Genomic DNA, 21,608 nt, shown 5'->3' with positions numbered 1-21,608 from the left:
TGGCATGACCCCATAGTTTAAATCAAATCAAATCAACCTAACCCCAAACACCCACACACAAACCAATGGAACATCAATCTGAAGCAATTTCAGTGTCAGTATCTTGCCCGAGGACACTTAAAATGCAGCAAGAGACAGAAATATAACCACCAACCAGTCACATGATTAGTGGATGACTCGTTCTGCCCTCTGAGCCACACCCACCAGTGATACTAAAACAGTCAGCTACATATTCATCGATAAGAAATGTAAATTGTGCCTGTAGCTGACCTGAAGACCAGTCTTGAGATAAAGGACCATGCCACGTTTTCATTTCCTATTGATCTTCCTATATTTTTAACTAAAAAAACACCTGTTGAGATTACCTAAAGCCAAGGGGGACATCTTTAATGTTTTATCAAACCGGCAGTCAGAAACCCAAATACATTTAGTTTACAATGAGAAAAGAGAAACATTTAAATATTTTCACCATAGGAGCTGATCGGGTTTTTTACCGATCGTCTCCCAAGACTCATCGTTTTAGCTCAAGCACCAGCCGGTGATCTTCAAATCCAGCCAAGATATTAAGGTCTTTTGTACGAACTAAGCCCACGTACCAGTGTTTATTTAGCGGAGTGCAGTTTGACACAAATGCATATCGGAAACCGCCTGTTTTTCACTCAACCCGGTGACAGATTTGAGACTACACGTGTAACTACGCACTTAAAACAGTGTCAGCCGAGAGCAGAGAGGGGATTTAAGTCTCCTGTTCTGTTTAAACGAGCAGAAATGAAGAGTCTGCTCTGCTCTTTCATTTTTCTTCATTCCCTTCACACCTCTCCTCCTCCTCCCCCTCCTCCTCCTCCTCCTCCTCCTCCAGTCCTCTTTTCTTTCTGTCTTCTGGAGGTTTGACACAAGTCATCCTCACTGGTAGTTGTTGCCATGGTTGTGTCAGTGCCTCCGAACTACCTGGGATGGTATTTCCATGGACACAGATCAGGATGGCACCGGGCTCTGAGGTGTAGGAGGGAGGCAGTTCACTGGTGTCAGCAGTTCTGTGTGCTGGAGACAGACTGACGGAGACAGAGCAGCAGCAGCAGGAGGAGGAGGAGGAGGAGGAGGAGGAGGTGGTGGAGGAAGAAGAGGAGGATTAGGGTCTGTGTAGATATTAAACAGAGTGGAGCGGGAGCCGGAAAAAGAGTAAAAATGAGAGTGAGAGGTATTTCACTGTCGCCACTGTTGAAGGGTGATTTTTAATTTTTTTTTTTTTCCCCCTTCATTACAGTTTTACATTTTTACCACCATTCAGTTTGGAACAACAACAGTACAAAAGGAATGAACCGATGCACCAGAGGGAAGTCACACACTAAATCCTGAAGCTGTTCCATTAACACTGGAGTGGACATAATGACATTTGAACCACATGATCATCAGGTTTTCCTGCACTTCATGATGAATCACAAATGATGGCCTAAATGAGAAAGTGACTCTTTAATGGATCATTCTGTGTTTCCATTAGAGCTCAGGAAGAAGTGGAGTGTTTTAGGCTCAGACCGACACTCAGATTTGAGAGTAATACAAATCTGACAATTTCAGAGTGACTATTCTTGTAAACTAAAAACAAAAAATATTGTTAACTTCACTGCCGTTTATTTATTTATTTTTTATCTATCATCATACACGTACCGTATGTGCTGATACCAAAATGTCAGCCAGTAATATCACAAAATGTAAGGGCAGGAGCACCTCGTGGTCTTCAATGAAGTCTGTTAGAGGTGCTCTTTGGGTAGGGAAACATGTAGACATACAACACACAGGAAGGCACTCTCTTTTAAACTATTAAAATGCCTTTTGTGGTACTTGAAAATCTCTGACGCGCCTTCTGAATCAAGCCTTCGTCAGTCAAAAGACTCCCTTTTGACTGACGGTCATGACTAACATGGCAATCAGAGGAATAATGCCGAAGCAAGGTCTTGAAAAACGCACCCATGCTTTTATTTCCAGTCAGTTTGATTACTGTTTTATTCACAGGGCTCTCAAAAAAAAAGCACTTTGTCAACCCCAACTGATTCAGAACACTGCTAAACTAAGAAATTTGACCATAATACGCCTATTCGACAATCCTAACACTGGCTTCCGGTTACTCAGAGAACTGTCTTCAAAACCCTGTTCCTATGTCCACAAATCACTCCATGGCTCCGGACTGAAATACATCTCAGACATGTTTTTGCCTTATGAACCATCCAGAGCCCCTTAGGACATGCAGCAACAGTCTACTGGTTGTCCCAAGAGTCAAAACAAAACCTGGCCAGGTCATCATTTTGTTATCATGGAACCCAGGCTGGAATTACATCCTCAACTCAGACCACCTTTAAATTAACAGCAAAAAACTAAAGCAGCTTAGCTTGGCTTTTGATTTACCGTACATTATTTTTTTAGAATATGTTTCTAGTAATTTAGTATATTTTAATTGCAATTTTGTTCATCTGTGCACCAAAATGTAGGAATATTTACTGTTGTCTTTTATATTTTATTAACACTTAAGGAAAAGTGCACTAAATTCCAAGATAACGAAAATATGATGCTTAGTTTCAGGTGATTTAACTTAAATGAAAACACTATTATGAGTATCCAATTTCTGCCAATAGAACCCACAGATTCTTCCTAATTCTTAACACACTGGACCTTTAAGATAGGTGATTGGATCCTTCTTGAATAGTTGTTCCTCTAAGAATATCGTTGTCAAATAATGTTTAATCTGCCTAATCTAGGTTTAACATTTTCGATTTCACGTCCACCAAATCCAGGTTCTATCTGCCCAGATTGTTTCCTGTGAAGGTGAAAATCAGTTGATCCGACAGATAAGACGCCCGTGTGGCTCAACATAAAGGAAAGCAGCCTCTCAGCCGTCACATAAAGCTGACATTCCCTTTCCCTCCTGATCCGTCCGCCTCGCAGTCATTGTAACCTCCATAATGCTTCTATTCATAAATCATCGTTTCTCCGCCTGTTTGACAGCAGGGACCCGGCCTGCAGACAGAAAGCCCTCCTGCAGCTTCTCCTTCTTGACCCCCGTCACTTTCTGTACACCTAAGCAATCAAGGACAACTGCAGATGGCGCCAAGCGTCGCGCCCGAAGGGCACAGTGTTTGTAATATAATGTGCAGAGAGCAGAGGAACAAAACAAGAGGCTGCGACCGGCTGTCAGGTCTCCCACCGACCGCCCATCTGTGCGTGACACGCCGACATCAGTCTGATCTGTTTGTGACTCTGCAGCTTAAAAAGTCGCACTGTTCAGCATCAGAGTGCTTTAATCAGAACAAGTGAGTTCTGTAGCAACGGTTTACCTTGTTGGTTATTTAATTAGTTTTCTTTCAATTGGCGTTTGACGGCCATTTCTACAGTTTTAGGCTGCTTTTAATTTTCTGCTTGTTTTAAAACCAGACACATTAAAATGAATGTTATGTGCCTGCAGAAGACCCATTCATACCATTTGAGCATTTTTAAAAGGTCAGTGTTGAGCACTAAATATGAAGCTGCTTGGGAAAAAAACAAAAACATTTCAGAATGTTTTTGGGGCATTTTTGCCTGTTTTTGACATGTAATAGTAGAGACCTTGAATGCTGCAATTAGTTTGTGTGCCTACAGCCTCGGGTACACCCACAAAAAAATAATTTAGCAGCAAGTGGGTGTTTCAGCCCTAATTTTTAAATTCGCTGACATTTTCAAGGCTGAGTTGCCTCGAGCGCCTGTTAATAATTCATTACTTTGTTACTGGAATTTAGTGTATTTGTTCAATTCACTCAGTGTTTACAGCTCAGACTTTTGTGTCTGTCTTTTTAAATGCTTGACACCGGCAGTCGAGTTCTAACCATGTTTGCTGCCGCTATTTTAGAAAGTAATAAATCCTGTTACGTTTCATCTTTTAGACAAGTTTTTGATCACGACAGTCCGGGGATCATTGCAAAAAAAATTGTACATTGACTAATATATCGATATCTGTCAGGCTTTTTGTCTTCTTGGGAAAGTACAATCAGCATTCATTTCCAGGTCAAATGACTCTGCAGTAGTCGTAGTTATTTATTGGCTCCTGCTGTAATGGACACCCATGCGTACATGCTAATTTCCCTTCCCTTTCCAGTGTGGTGCTGTGACATTGGTGCAAAAACAGATTTCTGTCCATCTTCGTGGAAGCGGCACTTAAACTGTGCAGACGGCGTTAAGTTTGAAATAGAAATTGAAGCATAAAAAGAAAGGAAAAAAAAAACGCTATGAAATTGTGGGTGGTTTTCATGCTGCTGCTGTCTACTGATCCCTGCTTTCTGGTCCATCTGTGATGTTGATGGTGACAAAACTCATCCATTGGTACTAATCTCTGTAATCTGTAAATCTGTAAAGTTGGTATATGAAAAAAACGGCCGAGGTTAGCATTATGTACCATGTTGGAACAAAGATAAACATTTCATCCAAAATTATTCCAAACCATCCTGTTCTTCCACCCATAATTATACGTACTCGCACTAGGTGAAAACATCCACAACACGAGGAGTTTTAATAGTGGTGCTTCACACCTGACACTGTGTGTTCTCGCTGAGTGGTTGTATTGGATGTTGTGTTTTGACTAAGCACTCCTTTATACATGGTCTCCCCTCTGTACCTCTCTCACACTACACAAGTTACATCTGGGTGGTTTTCTCTCTTTGTTCATCTGTTTTCTTCATCAAACGGCAAACTGCTCTGTTAGCCGTCTCTACCCGTCTGATGAATGTGAGGCTCCGCTGCTGTATGGGCTTATTAATAACACAACCTCAGTGCCTTTGTAGTTACAAGAGCCCTTAGCCGGTTGATGTGTTTTGGAAGCGGAGTGGCGTCACATGCTCGTCCTGCTTAGGCTCTCGAACCGATCAACAGTTTACACAAAGCTATTGACTGCTTTCCAGAGAAACACTGGTTTGGCATTTCAGACATCCGAGGTGTGAAGGCCACTCGCTCTGCAACTTGTTCGCTCGCGCACAGCCTGGAGTTGGTATTTGAGACGAGTAAGAGGAGTGAAGATGTGTTGTTTTGCGGCGAACTAAAACAGACAGCTCTGGTTACCAGCAGCCCTGCAGGGAGTTGACTGCAGCAGTTATATGTCAAATTCTGTGTCTGTGTCTTTCTCAGGAGATTCCTTCACTCAATTCCGGTTTTCAGAGGAGAAGAACTGGGAGATGGACTCATTTGCAGCCAGTCAGGTAAATCTATATCCTACCCACCCAATCTGCAACACTCTACCTTGTTTCTCTGTCTTTCATGGATTTAACCCCCCTCTGTGAAGTATGGATCCCTCAAGCCGACATTACATCTGTATTTGAGGTATCAAGGAGTTAGAAAGCAGAAAAGGCTATTGTAGCACTGATACAATGTCTAAAATAACAGTTTGGTCATACACATTAAAATATTATTTTGAAGTTCCTGCTTCAGAAGCTTTTATGGCCTGCTATCAGAGCATTACAAAATAAAAGCAGGTATGTCATGAGCCAATAACTCATGAATGTTTCAGCACAAAACTGATGTGACACATTGGATGTCGATAGCGGTGAGAGGTATCTTTTTCGACAGTAGGTCAATAGCATTCAATAAGGAGATTATCAGCCACTAAACTGGTCACCGCAGATAAATCGGTGCATCCCTAATTGTGCTGTTTCACACCAGCCTTGTTTTTTCCAGAGACCTGACTTTTCAGTTTGGTCCGGAACAAATACCGGGACCATGGTCTGACTCTAAGATACTTTTGGTCCTTTCCAGTATAAAAACATGTCTGAATTGTTTAAAAATTGAAAAAAGACAAACAATAGTGAGGCATGACTTACATCGGGCTGATAAGTCACCGGCAAGATATCGAGAAATGTATACTCTTGGCTATATACGGCATCTGAAAAATTGTAGCTGATAAATACAGACAGTAATATAAAAACAAGCATGGCATCTGCACACCCCAATACAGTAGGTGGCAGTATGCACCTTTACAGTTCAATAAACACAGAAAAGAAGGAGAAGAAGAAGAAGATTAAACACATAACAGTACGTGTTCTTAAAGGGTTCAGAGAGGAGGGGCAAAGTAAACGACTTTTACACAACAAATCTTATCGAAGCTATGGAGTATTAAATCATCCACCTTTGGTCTTACCCTCAGGTGTGCATGAACTACTGCTTAGGCACCCAAAATACAAAAATCGAGAAATCGTGAAAATCTAATTATCTTTCATCGTTAACAACTGAGACGAATCTGTATCATGCATTCCTGAAGAACAATACAACAAGCTGCAGAATCTGAACCCGTCTCGAGTAATAGGCTTGAAGATGGTGCTGCTGGTAGCACCCTGAAAAGGCTGTTTGTGCTGCTACACGTGGGCTGTAACTTGGATTATTTTTAGCAAGTATTGTCTATGTTTATAAGAATTTCACTGTGAAATAGCCTTCTGAAAAAAGGCTTTTAAACCTAGGACTGCCCTGGATGTTTCTCTTTTTAAGGGGCTGGTAATAATGTCATGATAATATTAACTCAATTAATCTGTGTACACATTTTTTTTTTCCCATTCATTTAAACTGCAAAAGCCCAATTGCCGACACGCCGATGTGAGAAGCACTCCCGTCTACAAACCAATCAAGTGCATGAAAAGAAAGTCGCGGCTCGTGTATGTTACGATTACAGGATGTAGATATGTCACGTGTAGTTCTTACCTGCATTCACAGGAACACAAACCTTGGCTTGGACTTTCAGGTGGGAAACGACCCTTTCTTAGCTCACAACTGTTAGTCTGTCAGTGGCACCACCAGTAAATTAACTTACTAAATGCGGATTTCAACACAAATCTCTCTACAATCTTAAATTTGACAGCTTTTGAATCAGTCATAATTTACCCTGCCTCTATCGGCACTTATGTGTCTGTGTATACAAAGCAGTGCATCCAACAGTCAGATTACATAACGGTTCCTGAACTCTTTCTACTTCTTGTGTACAGTCAGCGCTACAGTGTTTTGTTTCACTCCTGAGCAAGAACAAAAGAGTACTGACCCGCACTAGCAGGCTACTTATAATGATTACAAAAGATTTAACATGTTGCGCTCAACAGTTTTGTTTTTTTTTTACATCACGGCTCAGTTTTCTCTAAACGTTGAGCTCTGCTGCATCAGATTGAGATCAGCAATGAAATAGAAAGCAGGGACATCAAACTCGTGACTGCTTTTACAATGTTTTTTTTTTCCTGTTTCCTCTTCAGATGTCTGCAGTGTTCGTCGACCTTCCAGCGCTCGCACAAAGCCTCCAACAAGTGCCTCTCCATCAGAGACTCAACCTGGAGGCCGAGCTGGTTCAGGTCAGCTGTCTGACTACATCTCCTGCATTTTAAACAAAAACTTTTGGAAATTATTCATGTGTAGAATCTCACAGCAGCCATTTTTCCCACACTTATCCTGTTTCAGGTGTCGACACCAGTAGAGCTGCCCTCTATGACCCTCGCACCTAAACAGGAGATGCCCAAAGCGGCCACGTTCACTCCTCCGTCCGCAGCTCTAAAAGCCCTCAGCACCAACCAGAAAGCCCCTGTGGATGCAAACTCAGTGATGGTCGCAGACTCGCATGTTTCCTCGAGCGCTGCAGGGTCTCCACCAGTGTCTGCTGCTGCTTCTGCTGATGATGATGGTGATGATGAAGAGCTGGACCAGCTGCTCAGTTTACAGAAACCAGTCCTGGGTGTTTCAGGAAACCAGTCTGTCAGTGTCGCAGACGAGGACAGCGCAGTTCCAGAGACAGGTGAGTGTGTTCAGCGTGCTTTGTCTGAGCTCGCCGTATATCTCCCCAACTTAAAAGGAGTAGTTCAACATTTTTGGGAAATGTGCTTATTGAGGTTGTGGCAGAAAGTTAGATTGGGGGATTGATACCACTCATATCTGTAGGTTCAACATGAGAGTAGAGCTAACAGCTGTTCAGCTTATCTTAAAGATTGTAAACAAGGGGCTAGCCTGGCTCTGTCCAGAGGGCCTACCAGCACCTGGAAATGTAACACTTAACACGTTAAGACTTGTTTGTTTAATCTGCACTTAAACTGAAGTCTAAGAACGACAATTTGCTGTTTTTATTGTTCGTTATGTGCCCAACAGGACAAGTTGTTTTAAGAAACAGCTCAGAACTCCTGTAAAATGGTGTATTGTCATTTGATTAAAAGAAATGTAAAAAGAACATTTTTGTAGCGACAGATAACATGTTTATCATAGAAAGCTTTAGATGTTCTGGAGACTTAACTGGTTACAGAGCGAGGGTACAGTAGCTGTTTCCAGTATGGTTTTTTATGTACGTGATTCATACTTGCCAAAAGTTCTGGAAGCGGTCCTGTGGATCACCTCAGCTGACAGCCGAGACATGGTCAGCTTTGCCCCAAAGGACTACGCTGCAAAGTTACATCCACTACAAGTGTTTTTGCCACTGAGGGGGTGAGGTTGTGACTGTCAAGAGTCTGACAGCGACAGGCTAGATGAAGAAACAACTGTGACACCTCGCAATCGATTTCACAACACTCCTCTTTGAACAAAATTTGCTTCTGGTTACAATTACATTTACACTTGAAAACATGTAAAGATGCAGCTCCGGTTTAAAAATACTGAAGCTCCCCTTCAATGTTTACTGTACAGACATGAGTAATACCAATGTTCTTGTCTGAATCTGCCAGAAATTTAATAAGCACATTACCCAAGTGTCAAACTTCAGCTGAAAATTCACAAAAATCACCAGAAATTAAATAATCTCACATGATGACCAAACTGAGAAAACAAACTTAAGCTATAAAGATTTTAACCACCAAATATATTGTGAAAGTCCAAAACTTGTGATGGCATGTGTTTAATTCTGTTCTTTAAATCTGCAGCATGTGAGGAAGTGAAGGAGGTGACAGAAGAGAAGGTGGAGGAGATGAAGGATGTCACACTGTCCAAGTGCGCTTCCGTCAAGAAGGAAGTGACAGAGGAGGATCTGGAGGACTGGCTGGACAGCATGATCTCCTGATGATCAACCACTTAAGAAAGACTGAGGAGTTGTGTGAAGGAAACTGGACTTTTGGGTTTCAAATTCTGTGCTTCAGCTTCCATCCTTTAAAAAGCATGTCAAAACTTGGCAGAACTTTAAACATTCAGCCTGAGAGCTGAGCGCAAAGTTTACAGTGGACAGACATTTCTAAAGGCCTTTCTGCTTTTTGAAAAAAAAAAGTGGTTGGTCAAGTTATTTGTTTTTCTGGTTCTTGGGGCTGAACGACACATAATATGTTAAGAGGTGTACAGCACGTCTTGAACATTCGTCACATGTCATGATGTTCCCTCTGTACTTCACGTTTCACAGAAATAATTCTCTGTTCCTGGTGAGACTGTGAAAGTTACGCACCGCAGGAGTGTCGCCATCAGAGAAATCAGAGCTGCTGAGGGGACGGACGGACGGACGGAGGGATGGACAACACGTTTGGTTTATTGCGTCAATTACTTTATTCATTTCCTCCCCCCTCATCAAAAGAAATGCAGTTTACCAAAGCTACTACATACATACAAATGGCCATACAATAGCAGTTAACCATTCTGTCGTCAATAAATCCTTGAACCAAGATGTGTTGTTTTTTTTTTGTCCATTTTGTTGTGGGGCTCTTCTACTGTGGAAAGAAGTGCAGGCGGGCAGGACACCACAGCTTCGAAAACAAAACCAAACTAAGCAACATTTACACAAGGATCATCTAGATTTTATACAACAAATGTTTTCTCTCTCTCTTTTTTTTTTTAATGTATTTGAAAGCCACAAAACTAGCTCGAGCTAAATCTGCTTGTAACTAATCCAGAACTAGAACGCACTGCTTGTTTCAGGAGGAAAAAAATGATATATATTTTTTTTTCTTCTTTTTGCATAGTTTCTCATAAGGCACGTCGGCACTTGATAAACACCTAAAGTGAGTCGTCTCCGGTCCTGGAAGAACCATCTCCTGTAACTCCTCATTTCATTTGACAGATTTGAAAAGGCAGATCAGGTCTCACTCATGTCATGTAATGTTGAACTGGATCAATAGTAGCAGCACACATCCATTCAGTTGGTTTGGTAGTAAGTGACACTAACATCCTGGCGTTAATCTAGAAATTGTGCATATTCAGACATTCAGTTGTCATGCTGTAACCCTTCACATGTATCAAATGTCTACACACAACAAATTGTGCAACAGGTTGGGGTTAAGCAAGTGAAAAGGCAATGTGAATCAGAATCAAAAGAAGAATTTGCATAAAAGAGGCGTCGTGGCAAGTGACTATTTTTCGGTAACGAGGAAGAGGACTTGGATGCACGAACCCGAAAATGTCCAATCGTCAGTCTTTCGTCTTGAAAATAATTTTCTTGAAATCGTGTTTCGTGATTAAATTCACAATGATTTTTTTTTCCGTTTGTTGTTGTTTTTTTTTTTTTTCTCTTCACATTTTGTCGACACCATGGCAGCAGAGAAAGTCCAGCGAGTGTCCAGGTAGTGTTAAACTGGGTGAAGTCAAGTTCAGAGTCTTTTTCAGATAGAAGGAAAGGAAAGTAGAGAGGGGTGTTCGGGGTGGCGGGCGAGGCCACCCTCTCTAACCCAGCTGGTCCTCATATTGCTTACGGAAGCAGTCTCCAGTAGGGAAGAAGTCCCAGCATCTCTCCTGGTACATCTTCCACACGAAGGACTCCTGGAGGGGAAAGAAAACAAATCTGATGATGTAAAAGCAAGTTATAATGATTTAAAGGGCACTTCATCCAGTTTGGATCAGTTTACTTAATTGTCAGGGCTAAATACAAATAATAATAATAATAATAATAATAATATACATTTGCAATTTCAATAAGAATCATTATCAAAATCTAGAGTAACCAGCGATGGACTTTAACCAACTATAATTTGCTCTAGTTCAATTTTGAGGTAATTTCCATGAGTATTTCCATTTTCTGCAACTTCATTCATCCCCTCCACTACATTTATTTGACCATTTAAGTTACCAGATACTTTGCAGCTTCAGATTATTAAGTGTTGATTGGCTCTGATGCAACATCTTTTCTGATCTGAAAGTGATAGCCTAAGCAGCACATTTTTAAATTAATGTATCTGTCAGCAAACAGACACAGGATGCAGTTATACCCATAACTGGGAAAGCGCTGAATATGTACATTTAACCTAATTTAAATACAAAGTTGGCAAAAACTCCTACAGTTTATGTCATTTCACACTGCAGCTGCTACTCAACCGCTAGCAGTTTGGTAAGTGATTAGGGTGTGCGATGCTAGTCGTGGCTAATGTAGCCTTGAGCTGCTATTGTTAGGCCCAGATGAGGAGCGGGCTACAGAGTTTTGGAGACGCCTCCAGGTTTCTTTTTCCATTTTCAAACTTAAAGTCTTCAGACATAGCAAATGCTGACTCAGGCGACATCACTTGAGGTAGCGCATCAGGTTTTTGCATCTGGAGCCACAAAAGTCCATTTTTAAAATGTGCAGTGTTACTTCCACAACCCCTGTGATGTTGTGTTGTTCATCATGTTTGTTGACAAGGCAACAGCTAAGGAATGATTTACACCTGATCAGGAACGTATGACTAACATTCATACTGTATGTTTTTATATAGTTGTATTGTACTGTTATTACTTCATAATGCTAATTTGCCGCTTAAATGTTAAACAGGGGAAAAAAAGGGTGCATACAAGCATAATGCATATCGCCATAGGATGCATAAATATGGGTACTACTCGTAAGAAGCACAATTCATCTATCGTTTGGATTAAGACCTAAGGTGTGTGATCACTGCAAGAAGCTCCAGTGTGATTCTTTTGCAGCCTGGATGACCTGCAACAACCCTCTTTGGCTAAATTTGCGACATAAGAACAGAGAACACACATCAAATATCTCTCGGGTGGACGACAATAACAAGCTAATACCAAAAAAGTCAAAGTGAGCCCACGCATTGCTTGTTCCTCCTGCTTAGCTGCACTTATGCAACATAACAAGTGGGTTGAAATGTTGCACAAGTGAAACCTACTGAAGTTTCTGTAACCTTGCTCTGCTGTCTTGAGATGGATCAGACAAGAAACAGCATCTAAGTAGAAAATGTTGAAGAGAAGTGAACTGAGGGTAAAACATCGGCGGTGGAAGTCTCGACACATACCTGACCCGTGTGCTCAGTCTCGTCCTTGTTGATCAGGTACATCAGGAAAAACCTGCAGACAGGAGGAGGGAACGGTGTCATCGCTGATAATCAGAAATACTTCATACTTTATTTTCTGCTTTGTTGCTGCACTCACAGGTAGTTGGCTAGGTTGTGCTCTTGTAAGGTGTGGGTCTCGAACCCGTGAGGCGTCCGGTCAAAGTAGTCGTTCCCAATGCCACAGATGAAGCATTTGGTCTGAAAGAAGAACAAGGGGGTGTTTACATTTTGATTCAGCTCATTCATTGCACTCGTTCATGTTGCATGTGTGTCGCTGTAGTTTGGATCAGAGACATCGTTTACGCTGATTTGTCATCCTGCATCATAATCGCCGCATTTGTCCAACGGTAGGAAATCAAACTCTGCTGATTGACAGCCAATTACGCTGCACTTAACTGACACTAATGTGTTGATTTATCTTCTGTGGTGTTGCAAATCGCTCACAATGGGACAACTAATTAGGTGTGTGATTAGTCGGGACTGTAACACGTTTATTAACTTGTCTTTCACGGTAATGTTACAGGAGAACATGTGGGGTTCAATCTACTTTATCCAAGTCCATTTTTACTTAACCCATACAAATAGTTTTATTTATTAGTGGTTATTAAATAATAGCAAAGACTTAAGTTGATCACATTTATATTTGTGCAGTGACACAAATTAATGCCATTCATTCATCCATTCATTCAATAACACATTTATTCTTTATTTCAAGGAGACATTTTATGCTCATTTTCAGGCTCATAATTTTATTACGGGTCACTACTTGAATACGTTTGAATGCTTTAATGCTCTGCTGCTACTGCTGCAGCACTGTGTTCCCCTCCTCTGTCTGAGACACTCTGTTTTAGCTACTTTCACTTTAAAGCCCCGCCTCCAGAATAATCTGGAATCTTGGAAAGGCACTTTTACACCAGAAACAAACCGTACAAGAGTCTCTTTTTCAGGTGGTCTTGAATGAGCTGTTTAGTCTGAACCCGAGTTGGACTAAGCCCCACATTCGCCCAAATGAACCACAATAACCAGACAAACGTGAGGGTTCGACTGTGAGCAGTCCTGTACACTTTTGCATTAGTTTATAACTCGAGAAAAAAAACAGCATTGTGGCGCCAAGTCTCACCTCCATGTCCTCCTTCACCTGCTCCTGCTGGTCTCTCAGCTCGCCAAAGGCATCAATGATCAAACCTGAAGGAGTGTGGTCACAATAATCTGTATGACTTATCTTAGAAACACATCTATCAGGAGGATATGATCACACAACAAGGCTGGGGTATGTGGTTGAAAAAAAAAAAAGAAGAGCCATTTTCACACGTTGAACACAGACAGCAAAATGAAGAAGTAAAAAAATAGCGTACCCTGAATGATGGCCAGCAGGATGACAATGACAAAGAAGAAGAAGGTGATGTCGAACAGGATGCGGTAGAGCTCGTATGGGTCTCCAGCTGGGTCCTCCAACTCGTCTCCAATACCACCTCCAGCTCTCACACCCACGTACATGTGGAACAAATAGCACTGCCAAGAGAAGAACGGGTGAAGAACTTAGACCTTCAGAGTCATTTCACACATTTTTTTTTTTTTTAACTAAAGGCAGCTGAATCTTATTCTGCGGTGGCTAGGGATGGAAGATGAAAACCGAAGTATCTTTCTCTCGTCCTACATTTCAGATTAAAATAAACTAAATCAAGTGCGCTCTGTGGCATCGTCTATCGCTACAAGACAAAAATCATGAAGCCCAACAGAAGCAAAAGATATTAAAATAAAAAGTCAGGAAATTGTAATGCACTTTGAGAACTGTGCTATACAATAAATAGCTTTAAAAGGATTCATTTCCAAGCACTACTACGTTTGCCAATGCAAAATTAACACAAAGCTCACATATGAAAGAATACTTTGCACTGCCCTGTGGTCACCTCCTGCATTCATTCACTCGCTGATGAAGGCCATTAAGCTCATAAAATAAAAAGCCTTGGTTATCTTTTTCACGTGCAAACATCTGCCCTTGCCGAATGATACGGCCTTTTTTTACTTACAAAATAAAGCCATTTTCAATTTCCACAAACTGTTCGTGAATGCACAGATGTCAAAAGGCGGTCTGACGTACCGTCATCATGTCGTCACACTTCATGTCGGGCTCGTCTTCGTCCTCGCTCTTGTTGTAGAACTTCCTGAAGAAGTTGAAGGCTACCACGGTGTAGAGGTACACGACCACGGCCAGCAGACCCACAGTCAGAACAAGCTGGAAGCAGAGACAGTTCATTAAAAAGTGGTGCATGCATGAAAACATTTAATTTGACCTTTTTTCACCGGTAACAATCTGAGCTGAGAGTCAAGGAGCGGCAGCAACCTCCGAAGAAGAATCTTTTCTTGTTTAAATGTAAATTTAAGCACTTGTAGCTTTTGTCAGAGAACTTGTTGATGTCAGTGAAGGTCTTTAAGTGGGGAAAGTGGAGCACAAAAGAACTGCAACGTTTTTCAAGGCCTCTACAGCTCAACCCAGGATTTCATGGTGGAGGTTTTCAGTATATAAAGACTTTGAAATTCAAAAAACCCTGTCCAAGCCATTACAGAACTTCGTCAAGCCCCATAGACGACGTGCAATTTACATGTTTCATGAGGCTACTTTTATCAATTCCCAACATTCATTGACTGCTAGCTATCCATAATTTATCTATCACTTTTAACAAATTATTCTAGCAGTTTACCCCTCACTTTTAATTAACCATTTCAATTGTTTTCCCACTACTTTTAGGGCTGAGAATAATTGATGCATTTGGATTAACAGTAGTACTTTATTCAAGGCATCATGCTCAGTGTAACGCTAATGGATCAACAGTTATTAATACCTGGCTTGAGCTTTAGCCCACTAGCTCTTTTAAGTGTTTATCCATAACTGTTAGTTAACAATCTGGCATTCATTACTTTAAGTTAACTTTTTGTTTATTCATTACTTAGCAGGATAAATCTAACAGGTACATTGGGACAAACAGTTGAAGTAAAAGTAATGAATTAAATTGGCTGGCTAAAAGTTTGAGTTAGCTAGCTAGCTAGGTAAACTATTTATCTGTGACTTGTAATTAACTTCATTTCATTTGTTTATCCACAACTTTTAAACTAAAAGTCTTACAATAAATCGGGGCATTACAATGGTTAAAACATGACAACAAGTTAACTAGTAAAAGATGAACTGTTAAAATAACTAGCTAAAGTTAAAAGTTACCTCGCAATTTTAGCTTTTTATCCATCAGTTTTAACTATTCCTATTGTTAACCAATTATTTCAAGATGGTTTTAACTATTTCAGTTTCAACCATTTATTAGTTACCTTCATTTCAACCGCTTGTCCATTACACAAAGCTGTTAATTTACTATGCATTGCTGGAAAAGGTTGCAAAACCTGTTAGCTCACAGTTCCCTGCTCACATGCAAACTAGTTCTCATTAACTCTGAGCAATTCCACAATCCGTCCAAGTCCCTGGCAACACTCTAACCATGGTGCAAAATTAAAATCTTTGTCCAAAAGCAAAAAAGCTAATGAATGCTCAGATTTTACCAGCAACACATTAGATTAACATCGAGTTCTGTTGGCTGGTGGATGCAGCAAAGCTACCAGCTATTTGGCTGGTGAGTCTTTTGCCATTAAATTTATGATAACACATAACCCATTTCCTTCATACTGTAGCAGCGATAGTATGAAGAAAATTAAAATCTGTCTCATCTATAAACTCAACTTGGAAAGAAATTAAATTAAAGCTGCTACATAACATAACTTCCCTTCCCTTTTCTCAAGTGTGACTGACCCTACAAGTCGGAGGAAGTGAAATAAGCCTCTCGTGGTAAGCTGCAAAACATCCTCAAGAGCAAATCAACAAATCCTGTCGCCTTTGTCTTTTTATTTCTAGTTAATTCCATTAATTTACTACTCATGTTTATTTCTAGACATCCTGTGTCCTCAAGGACTGTGACTCCGCATAAACAAAGCCTTTCTATTTCAAAGCTCTATTATTTTTTCCAGAGGATAATTTTTTCATTTAATTATGTTGCTGCTCGGTATGAATCATGATGCTATTCATCGTGACCTATTATCTATGACGGACCACATGTAGATGCAGATTAGATTAACAAGTATGTCAATGTAAAATGAGGTCCGAAAACAACAGTTTGGCCCGACAGCAGCACAATATTCCTAAATATTGGTCTGAACTTAAGGCAAATGTTAATGGGGTTTTGAATTGTCATAATTTTAAGGCTCACAGGTTCAAATTAGATGCTTGGAAAAGGGAAATGCCATGTCGAGCATGGAGTAACTCTTGTTGATCTCCTTGCCTGTGCTCCGTCTCCCTCTGCTGGTCGAACCACTCACCTGCTTGCCGTTGTGAGTGACGGAGGACAGGATGGTGCGGAGGGTCTTGAAACCCATGGCGATGTCCAGCAGATGGGCGGCAAAGAAGAAGTTGTTGAAGTGGCCAAAAATGGACATGACGGTGTACCAGATCAGATACAGGAAGTTCTGCGGCAACAAATCAAAATGGTTTGAATGCGAATGTTGAAATCACTGAGCATGTGCGACAGTTCATTGGAGGGTTTGTTGCACTATTTGACATATGTAGATTTCACATTTCAACACATACATTTCATGAGCCAACACTTACACACTTTAATTGATTAAATGACACTGTTTGAATTTTTATTCCTCATATATCTGTTTTAATTGATACTTTTTTAAAACTGTATTATTCTAGGTAAACATGGCCTTTCAACTCTCCCAATGTGCGTTTAACTTCAAATTTCACAACCAAAACACATTAAATCCTTAAAAAACAATCACATCCAAGTTGTTTTCTGGGTTTATTTACTCTCAGACTTATGTTTAACGAGACTTCTCCTTGGTAACCAGTCAAGGTAAACGTTGCACTCCAGACTGACGCGATTAACGCTGATTCAGAAAATGGTAATGAGTTACAGAATAATGTTATCAAACAAATCCCTGATCACAAGCCAAACATTTTTATGGTTGTATTTCTCCCACTGAACTGTGAATGCACTTTATCAACATAAACCAGACTTACGTTGTCTGTCAAAACGACGCCCAGTTTCCAGATGTGGTACTTTGTATCGATGGAGCTCAGCCTGTCGATGAGAAAACACAGCATTAAATCAGAGTAGCGAAGCAACCGCTAGCCGACTTGCAAGAAACAACAACAAAAAAAGACCTATATCCACTGAGACATTTAAGACATTTTATCCGTGTAATGCTAAGTATTTAAAAATATGAAGAAACTGGATTGTATGTGTTGACGTCTCGGGTCAAACAACAGGTAAGGTAGTGTTTAAACTTAAAACCTAAGTCAAGCCTTAGTTTAAATTCATTTGAATCCATGGCTTTGAACAAAAACACCCCAAAGTCTAAAAACCCAGAGTGTATGTTCTCCTACGCAGACACACAATGCAATAATAATAATAACAACAACAACAATGATATTTAAAAAAAAACAAATCATTATTGGAGTCTGTGTTGAGGATTGTCCAGCCTTTACGGAGATGTTACAAAAAGGAAAACAGGGGTTGGGTCCTCACCAGGAGAGCAGGGAGGCCTCCTTCTCTACCGTCTCCACCGTGGGGTCAAAGTCCAGGGCGCTCTTATCCAGGCCTAAGAGCTCAGCGATGCGTTCAGCTCCGTACATGTCTCCGTATTTGTTGATCACCTACACATTACATAAGGAGGATAGCAGTGACAGAGAAAGGTCAGCCTGTCTTAGAGACAGCGGAGCGTCAGAGAAAAACAGCGACGCTACAGTATGTGGTTTTTACACACAAGATTTACACCACAAAGTGCATCATTTAGACAGACACACAAGTACAGATACAGACTGCACAGACTCACTTTCCGCTTGATGAACTTGTCCCAGTAGTTACTTGGGAAAGACCTGCGATGGAAAGTAGAATTTAGACTCCGCTCAGCTGTGGTAATACAAATCGTTTGATAAAATACATCTTTAAATAATTTCAAAACCAAAATCTTGATATGGTACTCTGTTTGCACATTTTATATTTTCTAGCCAAGCTTCATGTAATAACTATCTTAAATACTGAATTATTAAGCTTCTATTTTAAAATAAATCCACCAGGTAAAGTTTTTAAGTTGTTTAAAATGAGAATATTCAGGTAAAAAAAGAAAGAAAAAACGTGCAGTTTATTTACGCCCCTCATGCCTTAATTAAAAAGCCGTATCCTACAAATATTTAGCTTTATTATTTGAAAAATTACTTACAAAAAAACTACTCATAAGTTATCCATTGCTGTTGATTAATGTGCGATAAATCAGCTTCACAATTAATCGCAAAATCATTCCCACTAATCGCCACTTCAAACTTTCACATGTTGATCAACAAGGCATGAGACAGGTAACATACTTGTCAAATACAGTTTGTCATGGTTCTAATGGATAAGTTAAGGAAAATAAGTGTTTATTCTTATTCTTGTGAAGACAAGGTGATATATCCAGATTTGAGACTGCTGTTGATGCCAGGCGTGAGTGAGTCCTCAGACTCACGGCGTGTTGATGACGAGGCGATCCCACTGGCCCTTGATGTCGTCGTCGGACGGCTGTTCAGTGATGTAAAGACCGTCAAATTCAAGCTCCCTGGCGATCTCCTTCTCCCTCTTGAACACCACCAAAGGAACCTAGAGGGCAAATGTTAAGATGCCTCACTTACAAAAAGAAAAAAAAAAAAAAAAAGGCTGGCGTACACCACAGGATCGTCTGCGAAGAAATGAATCGCAGCTAATTGATGACATGCAAGTCTGGTGACTGCACCTACCTTCAGACAGTAGTAACCAAACAAGCAGAGGAGTGAGATGACAGTGTGGAATACAGACAGGAAGCGCAGAGCTGGTGCCATGTAGCCGGTGCTCTCCTGCAGGACGAACTCATCCATATCGAAGAGCGTGTTCTCGTCATCCTCGTCCTCCTCACCCCCCCAGCCGTTTTCATCATCATCGTCCTCTTCACCTTCACCGGTGACCTACAGAGCACAGAGTTTATATGCCACATGTACAATGAAGTGGTTCCACTCCAGAGTTATTACGGCTGCTCCCAGTTTTGGGTTTAGCTGTTGAAAAGCATTATCACCTTGAACAGAAGTACAGATTTCTCTGTGCTTGAAGATCGTTCAAAACATTTTGGATGATTTAAAAGTACAAAACTCAACCAAATATAGACCAGATTTCTAGTTGTTTTAAGACATTTCAATGCGGAAAGGCTGCTTACAACTTTTAAAATCAGGACTTACTTTCGGCTTTTGTAACTGTAAAGTTAATTTGTGAGCCACACTGGGACAGAGGTTTGCCTCGAGTTACCTTGTAGAAGAGCAGAATGAAGTTGATGGCGAAACACACAAACAGAGCCAGGAAACGCATGTTGTAGAAGTTACGGGCCAGGTAGTGCTGTACAGAAAAGGTTTGGTTAACAGCACAGTCACCTGCTGACTGCCTTCTTATTGCATATCCACGCCTCTAAAACAAATTACAGAACAGGGAATGAGAGCTGAGCCGAACAACACTGAAGGACGGGGCACTCACCAGCATCTTGGTCACGTAGACATCCAGAAGAGCAAAGACGCTGGACATGAAGGCCGGGGCCGCCTCTTTAGCCTGACTCGATTTGGCTTTGGGCTTCTCCTCCACCACCGGCTCCTTCGCCTCCTCCTCCTTCGGCTTGTCCTCCTTCTCCTGGTTCTCTGAGCTGTGTGCAAAACAGTTCATTTTATTTTGTATGATGGCACTGAATTTTCCTCTCTCACTTAATTTTACTCACTCTGCCTTCTCCGGTTCGCTCTCGTTGGTTTCGACTGGCTTGGCGGCAGCTTTCTGAGGAGAGAGGAGTAATACGTTGTCATGAGCCGAGGTGGAATGTGAGGGATGATGAAAGGAGATAGCTACTGGGTTTCAAATTGTTAGTCAGACAGAGGAAGTTATTGAACTTTAACTGCGCACCTTCTTCTGATCTGCAGTAGAGGTCTCTCCTGACAACTCGGAAACATCACCCAGGCCCGGCTCCACGTGTTTCCCGCCCTCCTTCTTGGGGTTCGTCAGCATCTCCAGCATCATGTCGACCTCTGCTATATCGCCCGCCGGTGTCACTGTGTCTAAGCTTCCCGCCGACTCTACGGTCTCCACTTTCTCTCCCTCGATCACGTCTCCGTGGATACCAAACTGGGTCGGGTCCGGCATGTTCCCGAGGATGTCCGTCACCTTCATGTTCTTGGCTCCTTCGACCAGGCCGCCGCCAAACATGGAGGACCAGATGACGTGGAAGAAGCCAAATACGAGGCCGTAGATGCCCTTGAAGAAGCCGATGAAGAGCATCCAGAAGAAGGAGAAGAAGCCCGTGATGATCTCCCTGATGCTCAACTTCTTGATTTTCTTGAACTGCTTGCGTACGTTCTTAACCGAAAAGATCTGGCGGACGCTGGCGATCTTCTTCTTCACCGAGCGGCACGCGGTGGAGAAGGCCGAGGCGGACTCCATGGCGCCCTCTTCCTCGCCAGACAGCTCGTCCAGGATGCTGTGCGCCTCTTCCTCTTCCTCCTCCTCGGGCTGCTCGACCACGTCCGGCTCGGAGATCTGCGAGGCCAGCTGCATCTCAAAAATGGTGTCCTCGCAGAAATTCACGAACATCTCCATCTTCTCGCTCTCCGCGCCCTCGTTGACCACGTCGAAGATGAACTGACGCTTGGACTCCTTGACCTGCGGCTTCTCCCACTGCTCGCGGCTCGACTCGCTGATCTCGAAGTACACCCTCTCGATCCGCTTCGCGCTGCCCATGATCTCAATGCGCCCCAGGTAGGGCTCGAAGTAGCTGAGCACGCTCTCCGCCAGGTCCAAGAAGGTGGCGAGCCTGGAGTCGTGCGGCATGTGCTCCGACAGGTTGGTGAGCAGCACGGCCACGTTGAAGCCGATGTCTTTGGCCGGCTCGTGGAAGCGCTCCACGAACTCTGTGTAGTTGAACATGTCATTCTCGTCGGCCTCCGCGCACGAGAGCAGGAACTCGATCTCAGACTGGCTGTACTGCTTCTGGCTCTCCATTGACTTCTGGAAGTCCTTCTTTGAGATAATGCCCTTATACTCAGGATCGTACTCTTTGAAGTTGTCCGAGGTCGTCAGGTCCTTCAGTTTGAGGAACATGTCGAAGAACTTCAGGATCATCTCCACATTGTTAGAGGACTCCATCAGGGTGTCGACCATCTGCTTCCCAATTGTTCCGTTCACCACATTACCTGAGGACGGAGCGCATGCATTTGAGTAATCATACACAGACATAATACAGACATGTACTAGAACTGTATCCACATGTTTGTATTACAAATATTTCCAGACATCTCGTGTCATTGCTTTGACGTTGATTGACAGCGTC

General features: G+C 41.9%; 2 protein-coding genes across 5 annotated transcripts in view; one reads left to right on the top strand and one right to left on the bottom strand.

Annotated features, from left to right (window-relative positions):
* The window catches only part of aven (apoptosis, caspase activation inhibitor), a 39,526-nt gene extending 29,921 nt beyond the window's left edge, over positions 1-9,605 (top strand). Inside the window, exons 3-6 of the mRNA XM_037087438.1 lie at positions 5,143-5,213; positions 7,242-7,337; positions 7,444-7,774; positions 8,883-9,605. Of these exons, the coding sequence (XP_036943333.1) occupies positions 5,143-5,213; positions 7,242-7,337; positions 7,444-7,774; positions 8,883-9,019 (635 nt within the window). The 3' untranslated portion in view covers positions 9,020-9,605. The remainder of the gene's footprint in view (positions 1-5,142; positions 5,214-7,241; positions 7,338-7,443; positions 7,775-8,882) is intronic.
* Positions 9,606-9,614: 9 nt separating this feature from the next.
* Positions 9,615-21,608, bottom strand: part of LOC119013079 (ryanodine receptor 3-like) — a 122,318-nt gene continuing 110,324 nt past the window's right edge. For 3 of the 4 annotated variants that reach the window (XM_037087435.1, XM_037087433.1, XM_037087436.1), the window contains 16 exons: positions 20,189-21,471; positions 20,010-20,062; positions 19,775-19,937; positions 19,553-19,639; positions 19,015-19,218; positions 18,747-18,877; positions 18,078-18,120; positions 17,771-17,898; positions 17,263-17,323; positions 16,557-16,703; positions 14,299-14,433; positions 13,553-13,709; positions 13,318-13,382; positions 12,295-12,395; positions 12,159-12,210; positions 9,615-10,695 (listed from right to left, as the gene is read on the bottom strand). In XM_037087435.1, coding sequence (XP_036943330.1) covers positions 10,600-10,695; positions 12,159-12,210; positions 12,295-12,395; positions 13,318-13,382; positions 13,553-13,709; positions 14,299-14,433; positions 16,557-16,703; positions 17,263-17,323; positions 17,771-17,898; positions 18,078-18,120; positions 18,747-18,877; positions 19,015-19,218; positions 19,553-19,639; positions 19,775-19,937; positions 20,010-20,062; positions 20,189-21,471 — 2,906 coding nt within the window. In that variant the 3' untranslated portion in view covers positions 9,615-10,599. The remainder of the gene's footprint in view (positions 10,696-12,158; positions 12,211-12,294; positions 12,396-13,317; positions 13,383-13,552; positions 13,710-14,298; positions 14,434-16,556; positions 16,704-17,262; positions 17,324-17,770; positions 17,899-18,077; positions 18,121-18,746; positions 18,878-19,014; positions 19,219-19,552; positions 19,640-19,774; positions 19,938-20,009; positions 20,063-20,188; positions 21,472-21,608) is intronic. The other variant, XM_037087434.1, reaches the window with a different exon arrangement.

This window comes from Acanthopagrus latus, chromosome 22 (genome assembly GCF_904848185.1).
Source record: "Acanthopagrus latus isolate v.2019 chromosome 22, fAcaLat1.1, whole genome shotgun sequence".
NCBI classification, from domain to species: Eukaryota; Metazoa; Chordata; class Actinopteri; order Spariformes; family Sparidae; genus Acanthopagrus; species Acanthopagrus latus.
Note: the sequence above shows the minus strand (reverse complement) of the source record. Positions and strands in the feature narration are given on the sequence as shown.